General features: G+C 35.1%; 1 protein-coding gene across 1 annotated transcript in view; it reads left to right on the top strand.

Annotated features, from left to right (window-relative positions):
* The window catches only part of HSPA12A (heat shock protein family A (Hsp70) member 12A), a 956,869-nt gene that overhangs the window by 790,361 nt on the left and 151,419 nt on the right, over positions 1 to 15,089 (top strand). The window contains exon 7 of the mRNA XM_044055963.1: positions 12,280 to 12,451. Within this exon, the coding sequence (XP_043911898.1) occupies positions 12,280 to 12,451 (172 nt within the window). The remainder of the gene's footprint in view (positions 1 to 12,279; positions 12,452 to 15,089) is intronic.

Here is a 15,089-nt window from a genome sequence, read left to right as displayed (position 1 = left end):
CCGGAGAACCTCTTGCTGTGAGGCGACAGCACTAACAGCTGCACCACTGCGGCTGCCCATGAAAAATCTGACCAATATTCAAGATAAACCTCTATTTCTTGAAAGCCAAAACTGAAAGGACAGCTTGTTGTTTAGAGATTTCCCAGAACTTAGTACACGTGGAACTTATAGCAAAGATCCAAGAGATCACCCAAAACCTTCTTATGAACAAAAAAGACCTTTCAAAGATTATTCCTGAAAGACCACATTGAGTGCTAAGATGTAGAAACAAATAAATTCTGCCCTGAGAACATTTTATGTTAAATTTCTAAACTTTGGGGAATTATCAACAGTATTTCATGCCTTTAAAGGTAAATATGATTATTCCTGGAATAGTACCAAAATAATAATATCCCAGGATATCCCACTGCCATAATAGTTAAAATAATTTTCACTGTCCTATAGCTGATAGTAAAGGATATATAGAGGTTAGATGGTGCTATATAATGTGTAAAATAAAAACAATTGAACAAACATTTAATTATAGCCAATATTTATGCTCTGTGTATTAGCCAAACATATTTCCTAACACGCTATTTAATAGCTTTTCCAAATTAAAAGACAACTATGTAATAATAGGGGAAGACTGGAATCTAGTTATTGGTCCAAAACTTGACAAGACAGTTAACGTTGCATATAAAGATACTATAGCAGGATTAGTGTATTAGATGTCATGGAAATATTTGACTTAATAGATGATATTATATTTGCCAATTTTTATAATGTCAATTATACATATTTTTCTCCCTGTCACAAGAAATAGTTTACAATAGCCTGTTTCCTAATTTCAAATCAATTCTTTCAATATACAACTGATATGAAATCTGAACCCAGAACTCCTTTGTAGAAATAAGTAAAGGGGTGTTGTGAACGATACAAGGTCTGCTCAGCAGAAGGCATTATTAAAGAACTAAATCTATGCAGTTTGTAGTGTTCAAGCTGTTAGACATAGTAAAAGATATCTAAAGAAGAGCAAGGAAGATGCCAGGATGATAACAGATGACAAAGAGAAGCAAAAAGAAAAGAGTAAAGATCAATATTTGAAAGAGAATTTCTTGGTCACAGGTTCATAGGTGTGTACTAGGCCAACAGGCCTGGAGCCTATATAAGCCTAGCCCAAGAAGATCCTGGCATCATACCGCCCAAAGTTAATTAAATAATCAAAAATGTAAAGAGTCCATCAAAAGCTAGTTTATATCAGTTCTTAGAGGGAAGGTGGTAGGCTAGGGAAGAGATGATAGGGAAGGAAAAATAAAAAAAAAATGGGGCCAAAAAGATGAAAGGATTAAAACACAGTTCATAAAAAAATGAATAAAAAAAGATGAGATTCGGTAGAGAAAGACAGAGAGCTGTTTACCCATACTAAGATTAAAATATTCAAAGATTCAAGATTATAAGTGAGTTAGAAGAATGTTAAATAACCTTCTCTTTTAGGATTTTTTTGACCCAGTGTATGAAATGTTGTTCATATAGAAAGAATAAAAAGTAACAGTTATACTACAATGGGAGGTAACTTTTAGTGTTACAAGTCAGCTAGATATGAAGAAGAAGAGAAAAATATGTCATTTAGATTATATAATTGGAAAGAAGACCTATAAATGAAGATTTCCAGAAAGAAAATGATAGTGTGAGACACACAGTATGGAAACATTGCAGTCAAAAAAGGATATCTGACACTGAGCATTAATGACAGGAAATGTTGTAGATGTTAAAAGGATAATAATGCAGTGGCTGTAATTTCAACATATAATGTATCAACTCTGCTTGGTGAAAATCTTTGGAAGTGTAAATGTACACTATTAATAGAAGCAATAATATATAAAAATACAAAAATACAACTGAGCAGTGTGTGATATAATTTAACAGAAAATATGATGTACATCAAATAGGTAGCTGGCATAGTTCATATCTGAATAAAAATATTAGAGACAATATCAGAAATATTGATGAAATAGCTGCTTACATAGGAACATAACCAAGGACGATTGAGAAAATTGACAACCAAAGTATGGTTGTGGTTACCACTGAAAGTCCTTGCCTGGGATACTGCAGGCATTAAAGATCAAAAAGGAGATAACTTTTTTGAAAACTAAAATAATTGACATAATAAGCTTATATAAAACATGGCCAACAGAGTCAGAACAGCAGAAGGTGGGCATCTGTAAACAAAAGTGCATCAAAGTTATCACCAGAGGACAAAAATGTATTTTGATTGAGTTACAGATAAACATAAACACAATCAAAGATATATTTTTTTATATACATCTGATTAAAAATCAAGCAAAACAAGAGTGGAAAAATATGCCAAAGGCAATTATAGATTTGTTGCTGTAATGGAAAATAAAATAAAATAAAATAAATTACAATGGTAGGTTACCTGAATGCAAGAACTTTTCAAATTCAGAATTTTTCAAATGCCATACAAGAATATGCAAGTGGGCTGTTGGGTCATTAATGGAGGAATAAAGCAGATTTAGAATCACTGAACATTTCAAAAATTTTAATGTAAGTATATGTAAAGGAGAGCTGGAAAAGAAGAACTCAAACTGTATCCATCATCTTAATGGTAGAGGTTCAGTATTAGGCTATTGTGTAGCAAAGAAAACAGCAGATATTATTTGTCAAATAAAAGTAATGCTCAGAACAGAAAGTGGCCATTGTCCATTTGAAACAGAATAAAAGTGAAATCAAAATAGCTAGAAAGAATGAGAATAATAAAAATAAGTTAACATCTGAGATGGTGGGCAGGAAAATGATCACAGAGATTGTCAGTATACAAAAATTTTAGTCAGAAGACTTCTACAAAAAGTAGATGATTTTGAATGAATGGAAAGTTATCTACTTTATGGGAATGAAAGAAAGTATATTTTAAAAGATTAAACATTTATACAGTAATGTCATAAAAAGTAAAAAAAAAACAGATATTTCACTGGTAAATGGCACAGATGTTAACATTTTTAGAAACAAATGATATGAAGTTTTGGATATTGATAACTGAAGGAGAGACAAAAAACAAAGGAAAAAAATTATGTGGTGCAAGAGCAGTGGTATGAGCTTTTTGGATAAATGTGTAGTAGCAGTAGAATAAATCAAAAAGAGACTTGGAAAGTCAACAAACAGATAAGACATAGTGAGTAAAGACGCATCATGGGTGCTGTAAGTATGCCTGAAAACGAAAGATGAAAGCTCCTATCCTGGTTATATTGTAAATGAGGTATACAAAGAGGGTTTTCTACAGCTGTTCAAACCACAACTGCTCAGATTCCACTAACTCACAGCCAGGGATTTAAACAGCTGTAACACCATCTTCCCAGCTGCCTGAACAGGTGCTCAAACTTCAACATGAGTTCAACAACACAGCTGCCACATCAGACAGACATAAACAAGTACTTGCCATGGACTGGGAAATTGGAGAAGAAAAACAGAGAGGGGTAGTATAGGTTTAGGGAGGGGAGGGAGATTTTAGGTTGCAGATTAATTACAGAATATCCAAATGTTAGGATAAGGAAGAAGTGGGGAATTTGATGTTTAGGGAGTGATTGGGAGATTAAGGTTATTGAGGGGGATTTTAGGTTTAGGAAACAATTGAGAGGTGTCAGAAGGTTAGGTTTAGGGAGGGGAGTGAGATTTTAGATTTAGGGAGATGCGTGGGAGGTTTTTCGGATTTGGTTTATGGCTTTGAGAGGGATATTTAGCCTTTGGTTACTTCACACAGAGTCAGAAGGATTTAAGACACTTACCAACATGAATGAGTGGTAAAAGGGAAGGGTGTCATGAGCTAATGGTACATGAACACTTTTAGTAGACCCATACAATACTGCTAATGAAGATTTAGTAAAATATTGCGGTATAGCTGAAATGTTACGTTGAAAGTCTCCAACTTCTTGGATTCCTTTAAAAAGGAATAATTATTCCAATTCAGAACAACAGTCAATAAGCAAAATCCAAATACTTATAGACCTATAACAGATGATTTGTCGAATATTTTTATACTTGTGCCACCAAAATTGTTAACAAAGAGATCAAGCAGCTAAATCTATCAGAAATGCAATTTTCTTACACCAGAGACAGATATGTTAAAGCAGCCTGTTCCATATTACAGTATGTAATTGAACTATATACCTTATTTTAAAAAAAGTCATATTTCTTATTTCTAGGTGTGGAAGAATAAGGCCAGGGAAATGAATTCAAAACTGAATATAGAGATTGGTTCCCAGTCAAGAAAGGGTGTAAGATAAGGAAGCACTGTAGCCCCACTGCTCTTTTATAATATGTACTGGTGGTGTAATAGAGAAATAAAGAACTCTAAAAGAAAATAGTCTTTTATATGCTGATGATGTGCTGTTTTTAAATTTAATAGCTATGAAAAGGCAAATGAAAACATTGAAAAAATAGAGAAAGAATGTAAGTTGATAATACATTTTAAGACCAAACTAATGGTGTTTGGCATTAAAATAGTAAATATTACAGAGGTATTAAGGGGGACATTAAAAAGTAAATCATAAACTACAATAATATAGTCAATTAATTGGTTATGTTTAATAAAAAAATATGGATGCTACTGTATTAAATATCTTTTACAAGCAATACCAGCAAAAGTTTGAGTTTCATACCTTATGAGGCAGAAGTAGGGACAAATGAGCAGAACAGCTATTTGCTCAAAGAAGTACATAATTCAAAGAAACATTCATTGAATCTCACAAAATATTTTCTTTCCTGTATTTGAATCATTAACTGAATATTTCTAAAGATGTAACAGTATTAGATATAAAAGTCTTGACTATTCGGTTTACAAATATAAGATATCCAAATGAAAGAATAATAACAGCAAATGATATTAGAAAAACAAAGATGGAGGACAGATGTTTGATATTTTTTTAAGACTCAAGTACTGCAAGAAAAAGTTATGAAAAGATATGCATTGCAAATTTGTCAAAATCCAAGTCAAGACAAACCAACACACTAGAAGGAAACAGAGTACGCAGTAGAGTAGCAGTAAAATAGCATTTTTACACAACCATTTTGCTGTTTAATTGCTACTGTACTTTGTCCTGTGTGTTTCCTTTCAGTGTATTGGTTTGAGATATGCATTGCAATATTTAGAGAAATTCCTCCAGGAGAAGATCGAGTTAGGTTATAAGTATAAAATCAAGATTAAAAAAATAAAAGGAACAATTGAAGAGGAGAAGAAAATAGACAGCGTACAATGAATATTAGATATTCAAAGACATGCACAATAACACAAGGCATCTGGAAAGTACAAACTCTCGAAAGCTAATTTCAACCAATATTATATATTAGTTTAAAATAAATAATGTCAGCTTATGGAAAAGAATTAACCAAGACATTGAAAAATGTTCACTTTGTGTACATTTAACTGAAGAAAAGAAGGGCAAGAATGGAAGAGATAAAGCTAATGTAATAAATGCGAACAATGAGAAAATGACAAATTAACTGTGAAAGAACTACCATTAATGTTAAGCAAAAATGTCAATGTAAGGAAATATGTAAGAGAAACTAGAAATGTATGGGAGTAATAGGAAAATAAGATTGAAAGTAAAGTAAATAGCAATGCTAATAACTGAATGCAAGAAATATCTGTTTTGACTGTATATTAAATTGTCACATGATTGTAATGTTTATTAAAACAAAGAAAATTTAACTTTACATGACTTAACTGGACTGGATGCTGCAATTTCATATTTATACCCTACAGTAATGATTATGATGATTAGGAAGGATGTTTGAAGGTTGTGAAAATCTTACTACTTCACACACACACACACACACACACACACACACACACACACACACACACACACACACACACACACACACACACACACACACTGACTCGGTCACTCACTCTGTTCAGGCTCTGCAGCTATCTCACAATTCAAAATTAAGTACTTCTTACCAAAGACTGAAAACATGTAGAGGTCATGGGGAATTAGAATGTCTTTCCTTGTAAGAGCACAGGAAAGGACATGGCTGGAAACCTCTGTAAAGGAGGGGTGAATAGCAGGACAGGAATGAATGAAGTGCCTGGTTGTGCGTTTCTCTCTCAGCTTTATATTTTTATGTTTCTCGTGATCTTGTTATCCTTTTTCTCCTACCGTCTGCATTTCCCAGCGCTCTTGCGTTAAGTTGTATTCTGTGCTAGACATCATTGTTTGGTCGCACTAGTCTGGAGTCCAGATGTTACATTTTGCCAGTGTTCTCATCTCTATTCCTATCTGTATGTTAAACTTTACCTGCAATATTTGCCCTTCATGTGAATGCTTTTTCTAATATCCAGATCAAGACTGCCGCATTTCCACATGTTCTTTTATGATAGACTCATGTCATGTCACAGCTTCTCTTCCCTTAGTGCTGTCAATCCAGTATATATATTTTACTATTTTATCCTACCTTGGCAAAGCGTAAATGTTATAAAAGATCAGAAAATATTATTATTGCTAAATTGCTTCATTTACCATTACCCATTCATTTTGAGTTCATGTTAGAACCAAAGTTCTTATCTTTTTTTTCCTTTTTATTCCATCCCTGCTGCCAAGTAAAGTCACTCTCTGCATGTTGTATGGATCATTTTGCTGCGTTATCTAATTTGGTTGGTTGTGTGATTATAGGATGGGCTAAGCTCTAAAGTCACCATGTCTAGCAACTTAAGGTCTGTCTTTGTTTGTCATCTCTTATTCCTCATGCAAATATAAACATCTGATGTACTTTTCTGCCTTTTCAGGGACATCCATGTCCACTTAGAACACCTCTATATTTTTTGACCACATGGTCCCAATTCTTCTGGTTCCACTCACAGCACACAGCCATAGCCAGTCCCTCTCACAGTACACAGTTCTACCTCAGTGTTTTACACAGACAAAGTCTAGAATATTTTTAAGTATTCTGGTTCTATACTGTGCTGGCACTCTTTTTGAACCTACATACTAACTTCCAGGGGTTCCAATGAACACATGTTAGGTTCTGACTTAGTGTCACTAATTGCCCCACTTCCACATTGGAAAAAGAATAACAAATTCATAGTTCTCCCAGGCCTTCTGCCTACCAGCAGCTCCCACATGGGGATTTCATAATAACTTTTTTAACATTAGTATTTATAGCAAATAGGATCACCACAAACCTTGTTTTCCCCTTTTACAGTCCTCTATATCAAGATTATCGATGTTGCCCCATATCTTAGCAGTTTCAGCAGACCCATGCAGGCTAAGGTATTATATTTCCATGGCCTGTTGTGGTTAATGCTTGAGTGTTGCATTTTCACGTAGAAGAATACATTGTTTTTTGATGACTGCATGTCTTCTAAAGACAAGCTAATGTCTTATTTTGGTTGTTTGTTGCTGCAGCTGTTTTAGTGATTCCTTTTCACCCTAGTACCTCTGTGGCCTCATTCCTTTTATCCAGTTCATTCCTTTCCACTTCTGTCTTCTTGCTCTTTTTTCCTTTTTGTTTCCTGAATAATCTGCACTTTCTCTCTTAACATCTGCTTTCTTCTAAGCATGCAAAGTAGGGGAAGGTCTCTTTTTTTCTATTTCTCTCTACTTCTTTATATGTCTCTTTCCCACCCCTCTTCAACTTGCTTCATTTCTCTCATCCACAGTGTCAGCTCTGTGATTTACAGGATCCTGGCATCTCTCCATTGCACGCATGTCTCTGCAAAGGCACACACACATCCTCATACTTATTTGGTACAACATTTACCATTTTAACTCTTGTTGCTCACATAATCTGCTCACATCATATAAGACCTACTACTCTTGATTTCAAAAGAAACACCAGTCATTAAGTTCTCTTGAGTTTCCTACCATCTGTTTCTCCTCTGGCTTCCAGGCATGAGTTATTATTGTTTCACTGAGCTCGTAGGTCTGCAGCCACATTATAATAGGCTTTGGTTTTCCATTTGCCTGTCTTCCTGGTCTCTAAGCAGTACTCTGTGCTCACTCATTCTTACTCATTTCTTAATTACTCTGCCGCTATTGATGACTGTGTTTGGATCAGATCCAGGACCATTTTACAGTGTCCTTCTTCATGCCTTTCAAGCACCCAACCATTTTTATACTTACTGTCCTTGACTGGTCTTCCAGTTCCATCAATTTGGCTCGAGCCCAATCCAGTCGAGCTTCATTTGCCTCCAAGTGCACGTTTAGCTTTAAGTTCTCATTTATATTTTGTATTACAGTGGAGTGTTCATCTAACGTTTGTTCCATCTCATTCGGCTTTTCTTCTTCTTGTGAGTACATCTTTTCTTGTAACTTCTGTTACTTCTTTCGGATTTCGATCCACATGGCTTCTATTTTTGCCTGTGGCCCCTGTCTGGCATTTTTTCAACCATTTCTCCGGCTCCGCAGCCTTTCTCTTTGATTTTCTTGTTTGTTGAGTATCTAGCCTGAGTATGTGTTTTTATATCACTTTGGACTGTCTCAGGATATGTTTTACAAATAACAACCTTCCCATTTGGTTAACGTTGTGGAGCAGCATGCTTCAGCTGTTCTCTAGCGAGATCCCATACCGTTAGTCCTCCTGTGTTGAAGATCTTTAAACTGAATGATTCCTTCACTGGGAAAAGTAAAGATTTCAGGTATTACTGAGTAATCCTGGTGTAAAACCTTCTTATTTCCAAACATGTCAGTGATGTCTGTCTGTACAAACTGATGAAAATTAAACTTGCTGCTCAGATATTGATGCTGTATTAGTTATGTGGATAAGCATTTGTGACTGTTTCCTTCACTATAAAGCTATCTTGAAATTTTATTCTCATGTCGGTTATAGCTGTACCCATTTTGCAGAATCTTTTGTAAAACAGTAATCTATGACTGTGCCATGTTTGCCAGTGAAATCACATTTTGTATCATCCCATTTTTGTATGAGTATACATTACATAGAACATTGAACTAGAACCTCTGTGGGTATATTTCAGTCTAAACTGAAGTTTAATTTCTAAGGCTTAAAGGTCTGTGCAGACATATTCCTACTGCCCCAGGTCAGTACATATACACTCTTTACATATTCCTTGTGTACCTACTGCCCCATGTCAGTACATATACACTCTTTACATATTCCTTGTGTACCTACTGCCCCAGGTCAGTACATATACTCTGTTTACATATTCTTTGTGTACCTACTGCCCCAGGTCAGTACATATACTCTGTTTACATATTCTTTGTGTACCTACTGCCCCAGGTTAGTACATATACTCTGTTTACATATTCCTTGTGTACCTACTGCCCCAGGTCAGTATATATACACTCTTTACATATTCCTTGTGTACCTACTGCCCCAGGTCAGTACATGTGTACTATTTAACCTGCATAGTACTCATTAGAAATGCCATCAGACCATATTTTTCATGTCCATTTGCTGTTGCACTGCTTGTTCCTTGCATATTGTTCGATAATGTGATGAAAAAGGCAGTAAAACAATTGGGAGTTACTTGCTGTCAGTTTCATTTATTTCATGGTTACAAGACATTGAAGTTCATGTGTAATGAAGTCATAGCCCCTTGCTTTCCCACTTTGAGTTAAATAATTGTATGGATATCTATCTATCTATATATTTTTGGGGGGGGGTTCAGATATAAGCAGAGTTTGTTTAGTTGCATTTCTGGAATAGTTTTGATTATTGTTTTCTGATTACTTGTTTAATAATTTTGAGTTCTTAGTTTTGATGCAACCCATGTAGTTTGACTGGTTTGACTTCTATAAATAGATCTGAATGAGTTTGGACAAGAAGGAAACACAAGAGTGACTTACCTGAATGTCATTCACTGAAAAGCATAATGTTTCAGAGCATTTGAAACTGCTGGCCACATGCTTCTCATTAAAATAAGCCTCTCATGTTTTCTCTCCTGATGTTATTTTCTGATTTAAAAACTGTCTGAAAGGCAGACCTTTTACAATACTTGGCTGAGATCACTTTCCTGAATGATGTGCACTTTCAAATGGAGTACTTCAGTTGCATACCTCTCAACTGGCTAGACTTTTGCCTTATATTTTTTGTCTGTTCGTCATAAAATTTTGGTTTTCTGGCAAATCACTGGCTAATTATAGAGGACTGAATTCAGAAAATAATGACAGACATTTGAGTTTCAGAAAATTCATCCTAATACAAAACCTTTTATTCTATCAACTTTCTAAGTTTGTAAGAGCACTATTTAAAAATGTTTCCTTATTTTTAGGCACCCCCCCCCATTTTTATGCTTTGTCCAGATTTCTTGCTCTAAAAGGTTGAGAGGTATGCTCATTTTATATATATATATATATATATATATATATATATATATATATATATATATATAATATTATATTTGTTGATTGTGGGCCCTGTTCTATTCTCACCATTTATAAATATGCCCTGGAATTTCCTCACATTCAGCTGCATAGTTTATGCAGGCAATGGTGTCAGTATCAAACCAGGGAAAAAATTCTACAAGCAATCTCAAACTCTTTACAAAGACTTTGAATTTATCTGGAACTGACAGGCCACCAACAGGCTAGCAGCAAACACCAGTAAACCTACAGTCATAATGTTTGTGACTCTTCACAGACTGAAAGACGCTTACACCCTGATATTCACCGATCTCTACTCTAAACCTCTACTCTGATCCACTAATTAAAGATGTCATGAATAGTGCTGGATCAGATCCTGTTACTTACCCATACCTACAGAATCTAGTCAGCTCTAACTCAGACTAAAACTTTCAAACTGAATTTCCACTCTATTAACACACAAGGCCTGGCATTCTATTGCCCTTAGTGGCCTGATATATGGTCTTGAACATGGGCTACCCATAAATGGCACACTTTAATCTGTATACTTTAATCTATAGAAACTATAGAAAACTAAATTCTTCATTTCCTGTCCCTTGCCAACAACAAAGGATATCACTGCAGAACCATGTTCCGCCTGATCACCCTAATGTTTAAACTCATCAACACCAGTTATTGTCCACTGCATTGCCAGAAATGACTCTATCAGCAACAACCCTGCAGCCTTAGAAGCTCAGATCTTTTGCAACTGATAAGGTCTCCCACAAGTAGAACACAGCTGAAAAAGTTTTCTCCAAGCTCATCACTTCAGATTGTAACAATATGACCATCAATATTTGGAGATGTGATAGCATTTAGCTTCAAGACAAAACTTAAGGAATACTTGATAAAAGAAAATTAATGGAATTTCTTCAGAGATACAAGCTGGCTGTAAAGCTGGTTACATAATTATCAATGTTAACCAACTACTGACCTCCACTAGATTGTGGTCAACATAAGGGTTTTATTGCAGTAGTATTTGGTTTAATATGTGGATACTAAATGTTGTTGTGGTATCGGTAGGGATGTAACTGCTTGATACTAGAATTTACTTGTGTTCCACTTAAGTTTCTTATTCTTAATGTAGTGGTATGCATAGGTATGTAATTACTTGTTACTAGAAATTAGTTGTGTTCAACCTTAGTTTAGTAGTTAGTCACAAAAGGTTACTATAGTATATATATTTAAGCTTATTACATTAATTTATTACCTCAACGATATATGTTTATTTTGTTATACGTTGCATTACTTTCCTATGATAATCTACTATGACCTATAGTCTAACTTCAAAACTCAAGATATCGTGTTTTACTACACTGTAATGAATCATTGCATTTGAATTGTTGCTTTGTTGAAGAATACTAACATAATTACTCAAAGACTATGCAGCTGTATTTCTGTTGTCAGTTTCAGTGTGCAGTCTTCTCTTGTGTGAGACATGGATTATTTTGCTGTCTTACTATTGTCATATTTAGTCCAGGTAATGGCTAAAATGGTTCTTGTACTAGCTCACCTGCCTACTTAACACTTACAAAGTAAAATATACAAGAAAATAAATTTAAACTTGGTTACCTGTCAAGGTAGCTAACTAAGGCAACTAAGCTAAAAGCTATATTACCTTTATTCCATTTTCTAGTTGATGCAAACTTGTATATCCTGAGTCTAAAATAGTGATCAGTATTCCACATTAGCTCTAGGAAACTCACTAAATGTTTTTTAATGAATGGACTAATGTATTTAAATCACGAAAGTGTCACAAAGTTTGCTGAAATTGTATTTTATATTTATTTAGCATTTTAATGACAGAGAACTGTGCTACAAGTTATTTTGCCTATTGTTATTGTTGTTCATAAAACACAGTATATCTTTGTTCAAAGTACTGGATAAAAATGTTATTTTTTTCTTTATTTTTTGACTGCAGGCAGGCTTAGCAACTCCTGATAATGCTGAACAGCTGATCATTGCTTTGGAGCCTGAGGCTGCATCCATATACTGCAGAAAGCTCCGCCTCTACCAAATGGTCGACCTTAGTGGCAAAACAGGAGTCAACGGTTATAGCTCGTCTGAGACAGTTGGAGCTGGGTTTACACATGGTAACATCACATGTTGGAGCTCTGTTTTTGTTTGTCTTTTACACTTCAACATAATGCTGAGGAAATGTATTAGCTTCTGCAATGACAGAAAGTCGCACCTGACATTTTAGCCCCCCCCCCAAACTGTGACAAAAGTAGCACCTGTCACTTCCTGTGTCTCACTTTACTTATCCGTTATTTCTAAAAATGGTACTATAAGAACCCTTCTTTCAGGCAAAAGCAAATGTTTTGCAGCATTTTGGGATGGCCTGCTCTAAATTCTATACTATTATTGCCATTGCCCTCTAACCAAGGTTTGTAGACAATTGATATTTTCAGACTGTGCAGGCATTTCCATGTTTTTTAAGAAGTCAGGTAGTTTCATAGATGCAGCTAGAAAACTAAGTTTATGTCTTATTTCTGTGTGAGTGAGACTTCATTTCACATGAAACATGCCTTTTACTTTTCTCACACCAAAGTGGAATGATACTGTTACAGCAGGAATAAACTACTGCTTTAAAATATAATCTGTGGATAGAAAAATACAGGGAAGGTTATGAATTCCTCCATGTGTCTAATTACAAAGTTGCTTATCAAAGAAATATTATGTTGTAAGTATGTGATAGTTAGATGTTTTACAGCTATGTAATAAACATTCATAGAGTAGCTATTGGAAAGTGTAACATTCTTCATTAAAGTAGACCCATAACCAAGGAGTTTAAAAATGGTGATACTGCCTACTTCTAAAAAGTATATGTCTTAATGATTTTAATATTGTGTTTGTTTTCACCAAGTCTGCATTTCACCTAGCACTACTTCAATCCTAAATGGAAAGTTGCTGAAGAATGTCTTTATTGTTCTCGTTATATAGTTCAGAAATTAAGTAATTTCAATTGACCTTCTTGCTGGAACTCTAAGACAGCAGGTGGTATATTATGAAACAATTTTTATATGAGGAAACATTCTTGTTTAATTTAGTTTAATGGAGAAGATCAAGGGAACGTGAAATTCACTCAAACTGGTGTCGACACACATAATTTGCACTGAAGTCATTTGTGATACCTATTTGATTTAATCCACTGTCCAAATTTGAAAAATGCAATTAATATTCTGCTCTACGTTATACTGGTTCAGTATGACAGGGTGTGGCATGCACATTGCTTCCATGAATGCCATTGTCTCGTTTTGAAAATTAGTTCCATGCTGCTTCTAGTTAATGACCTATGCAAATTTAAAAACCTACTGGTGTCAGCATATTACAGCTTGAAGAACAGCATCCTGAACACTATATAGTCACTTTTACCTTTTCACCTTGTACAGTTTACCCTGGAAACCACTTAAAATGTAGTCTTGGTTTAATTTGTATAGCTAGCTTAAACAGCAGGCACAGAACACACATCTATGACACCAGCAATCTGGAATGTTCTTCATATTGATAACTGCTGCAGTAGCCTGAGCTATATGGATTACATCTTGCATAGGATATAACAGCTGGCTAGCTTCCAAAGCTTCAGGCCACCTTTAATGTGCCCAAACCATTAGCCAGGTCTCCTCTATGGGCTTTCAAGGATTGATGGTCAGTTTGTGCTATTCCATTGCTTGGCAGATGAGTTCACTTTGTGGACAGCCTTCCTCATATTATTTTTAATGTTTAAATTTATTTTCCTGTTTGGTAAAGTATGTTTTAAGCTAAGAATATGCAATTTTATTAACTTTCACATGAATTTGCTATATTTTTAAATGGGAGCACAGTTTTGTGTTTGACAGTTTAAAATGTGATTCAAACTTTCTAAAACCATTTTTTTCTGTGGAGAAATTGTGTTTAAATTTATTTTGGGGGCTGGTAAAGTGTATTAAAGTATTTTTACTGTGTTTTTGTTAGGAAAAGGAACTTCACACTACTTTTGAAATATTAATGGCAGTTGCTGCATAGTTTCCTGTGGAAAGAGACATAATTTTCAGTGTGATCATGGAACAAACTACCACTCTCATGGTCAGTCCTTCTTTCATCAACAAAAAGAAAAAGTTAACTAAACCACATTTCTCACTGCTGCACACTAACAGTTTGTGTCAGCCACAGGTGGATGATTCTGCTGTGGGCAAAGCTGTATCTTTAGACCACACATCTTTTTCCACAGATCCCTCTGGTGTTGCTCATATAGCCACTATGGATTGGGAGTTAGCCATGTATTCTGTGTCTTTTGGAATCCCCTTCATTGTGGAAGGGAGAACCACTTTAATCAGTGTTTGGAGAAGGGTCAGCAAAAGTGCCCCTGCTTAGCCAGAATGTTGTGCCCATCCCTGGGGCAGCTGTTGCTGCCATGAAGAACCTTGTTTGTCCTAACTTTCCTGTCAAAAAGAAACAGAAAACTAAATATATATCATCTCCTGCTCCAGTTTCACTAGACTGGAGTAGTTTATTATATCTGGCTTCGGGGTCTTGTAAGGCTATTGAACCTTCTTGTCAAGTTGCTTCTGATAAGAGAAAAAAGGACTCCTCTTTTCCTGATGAGATTCAAGAAAATTAACCTAGAGAGGAATGTAATGGGAAAAATCCTGGTTTGTTTGTCTCCTCACAATTATGGCTCAGACTCAGAGGAGAGCATGTTATTTGACTCTGCCTGTCAATGGTTCTTTTTCCCTTTGATTACAGAATGTG

This window comes from Protopterus annectens, chromosome 14.part0, assembly GCF_019279795.1.
Source record: "Protopterus annectens isolate FY-2018-M chromosome 14.part0, PAN1.0, whole genome shotgun sequence".
Taxonomy (NCBI): Eukaryota; Metazoa; Chordata; order Ceratodontiformes; family Protopteridae; genus Protopterus; species Protopterus annectens.
The sequence above is the reverse complement of the archived record's forward strand: the minus strand, read 5'-3'. Positions and strand labels throughout refer to the sequence as shown.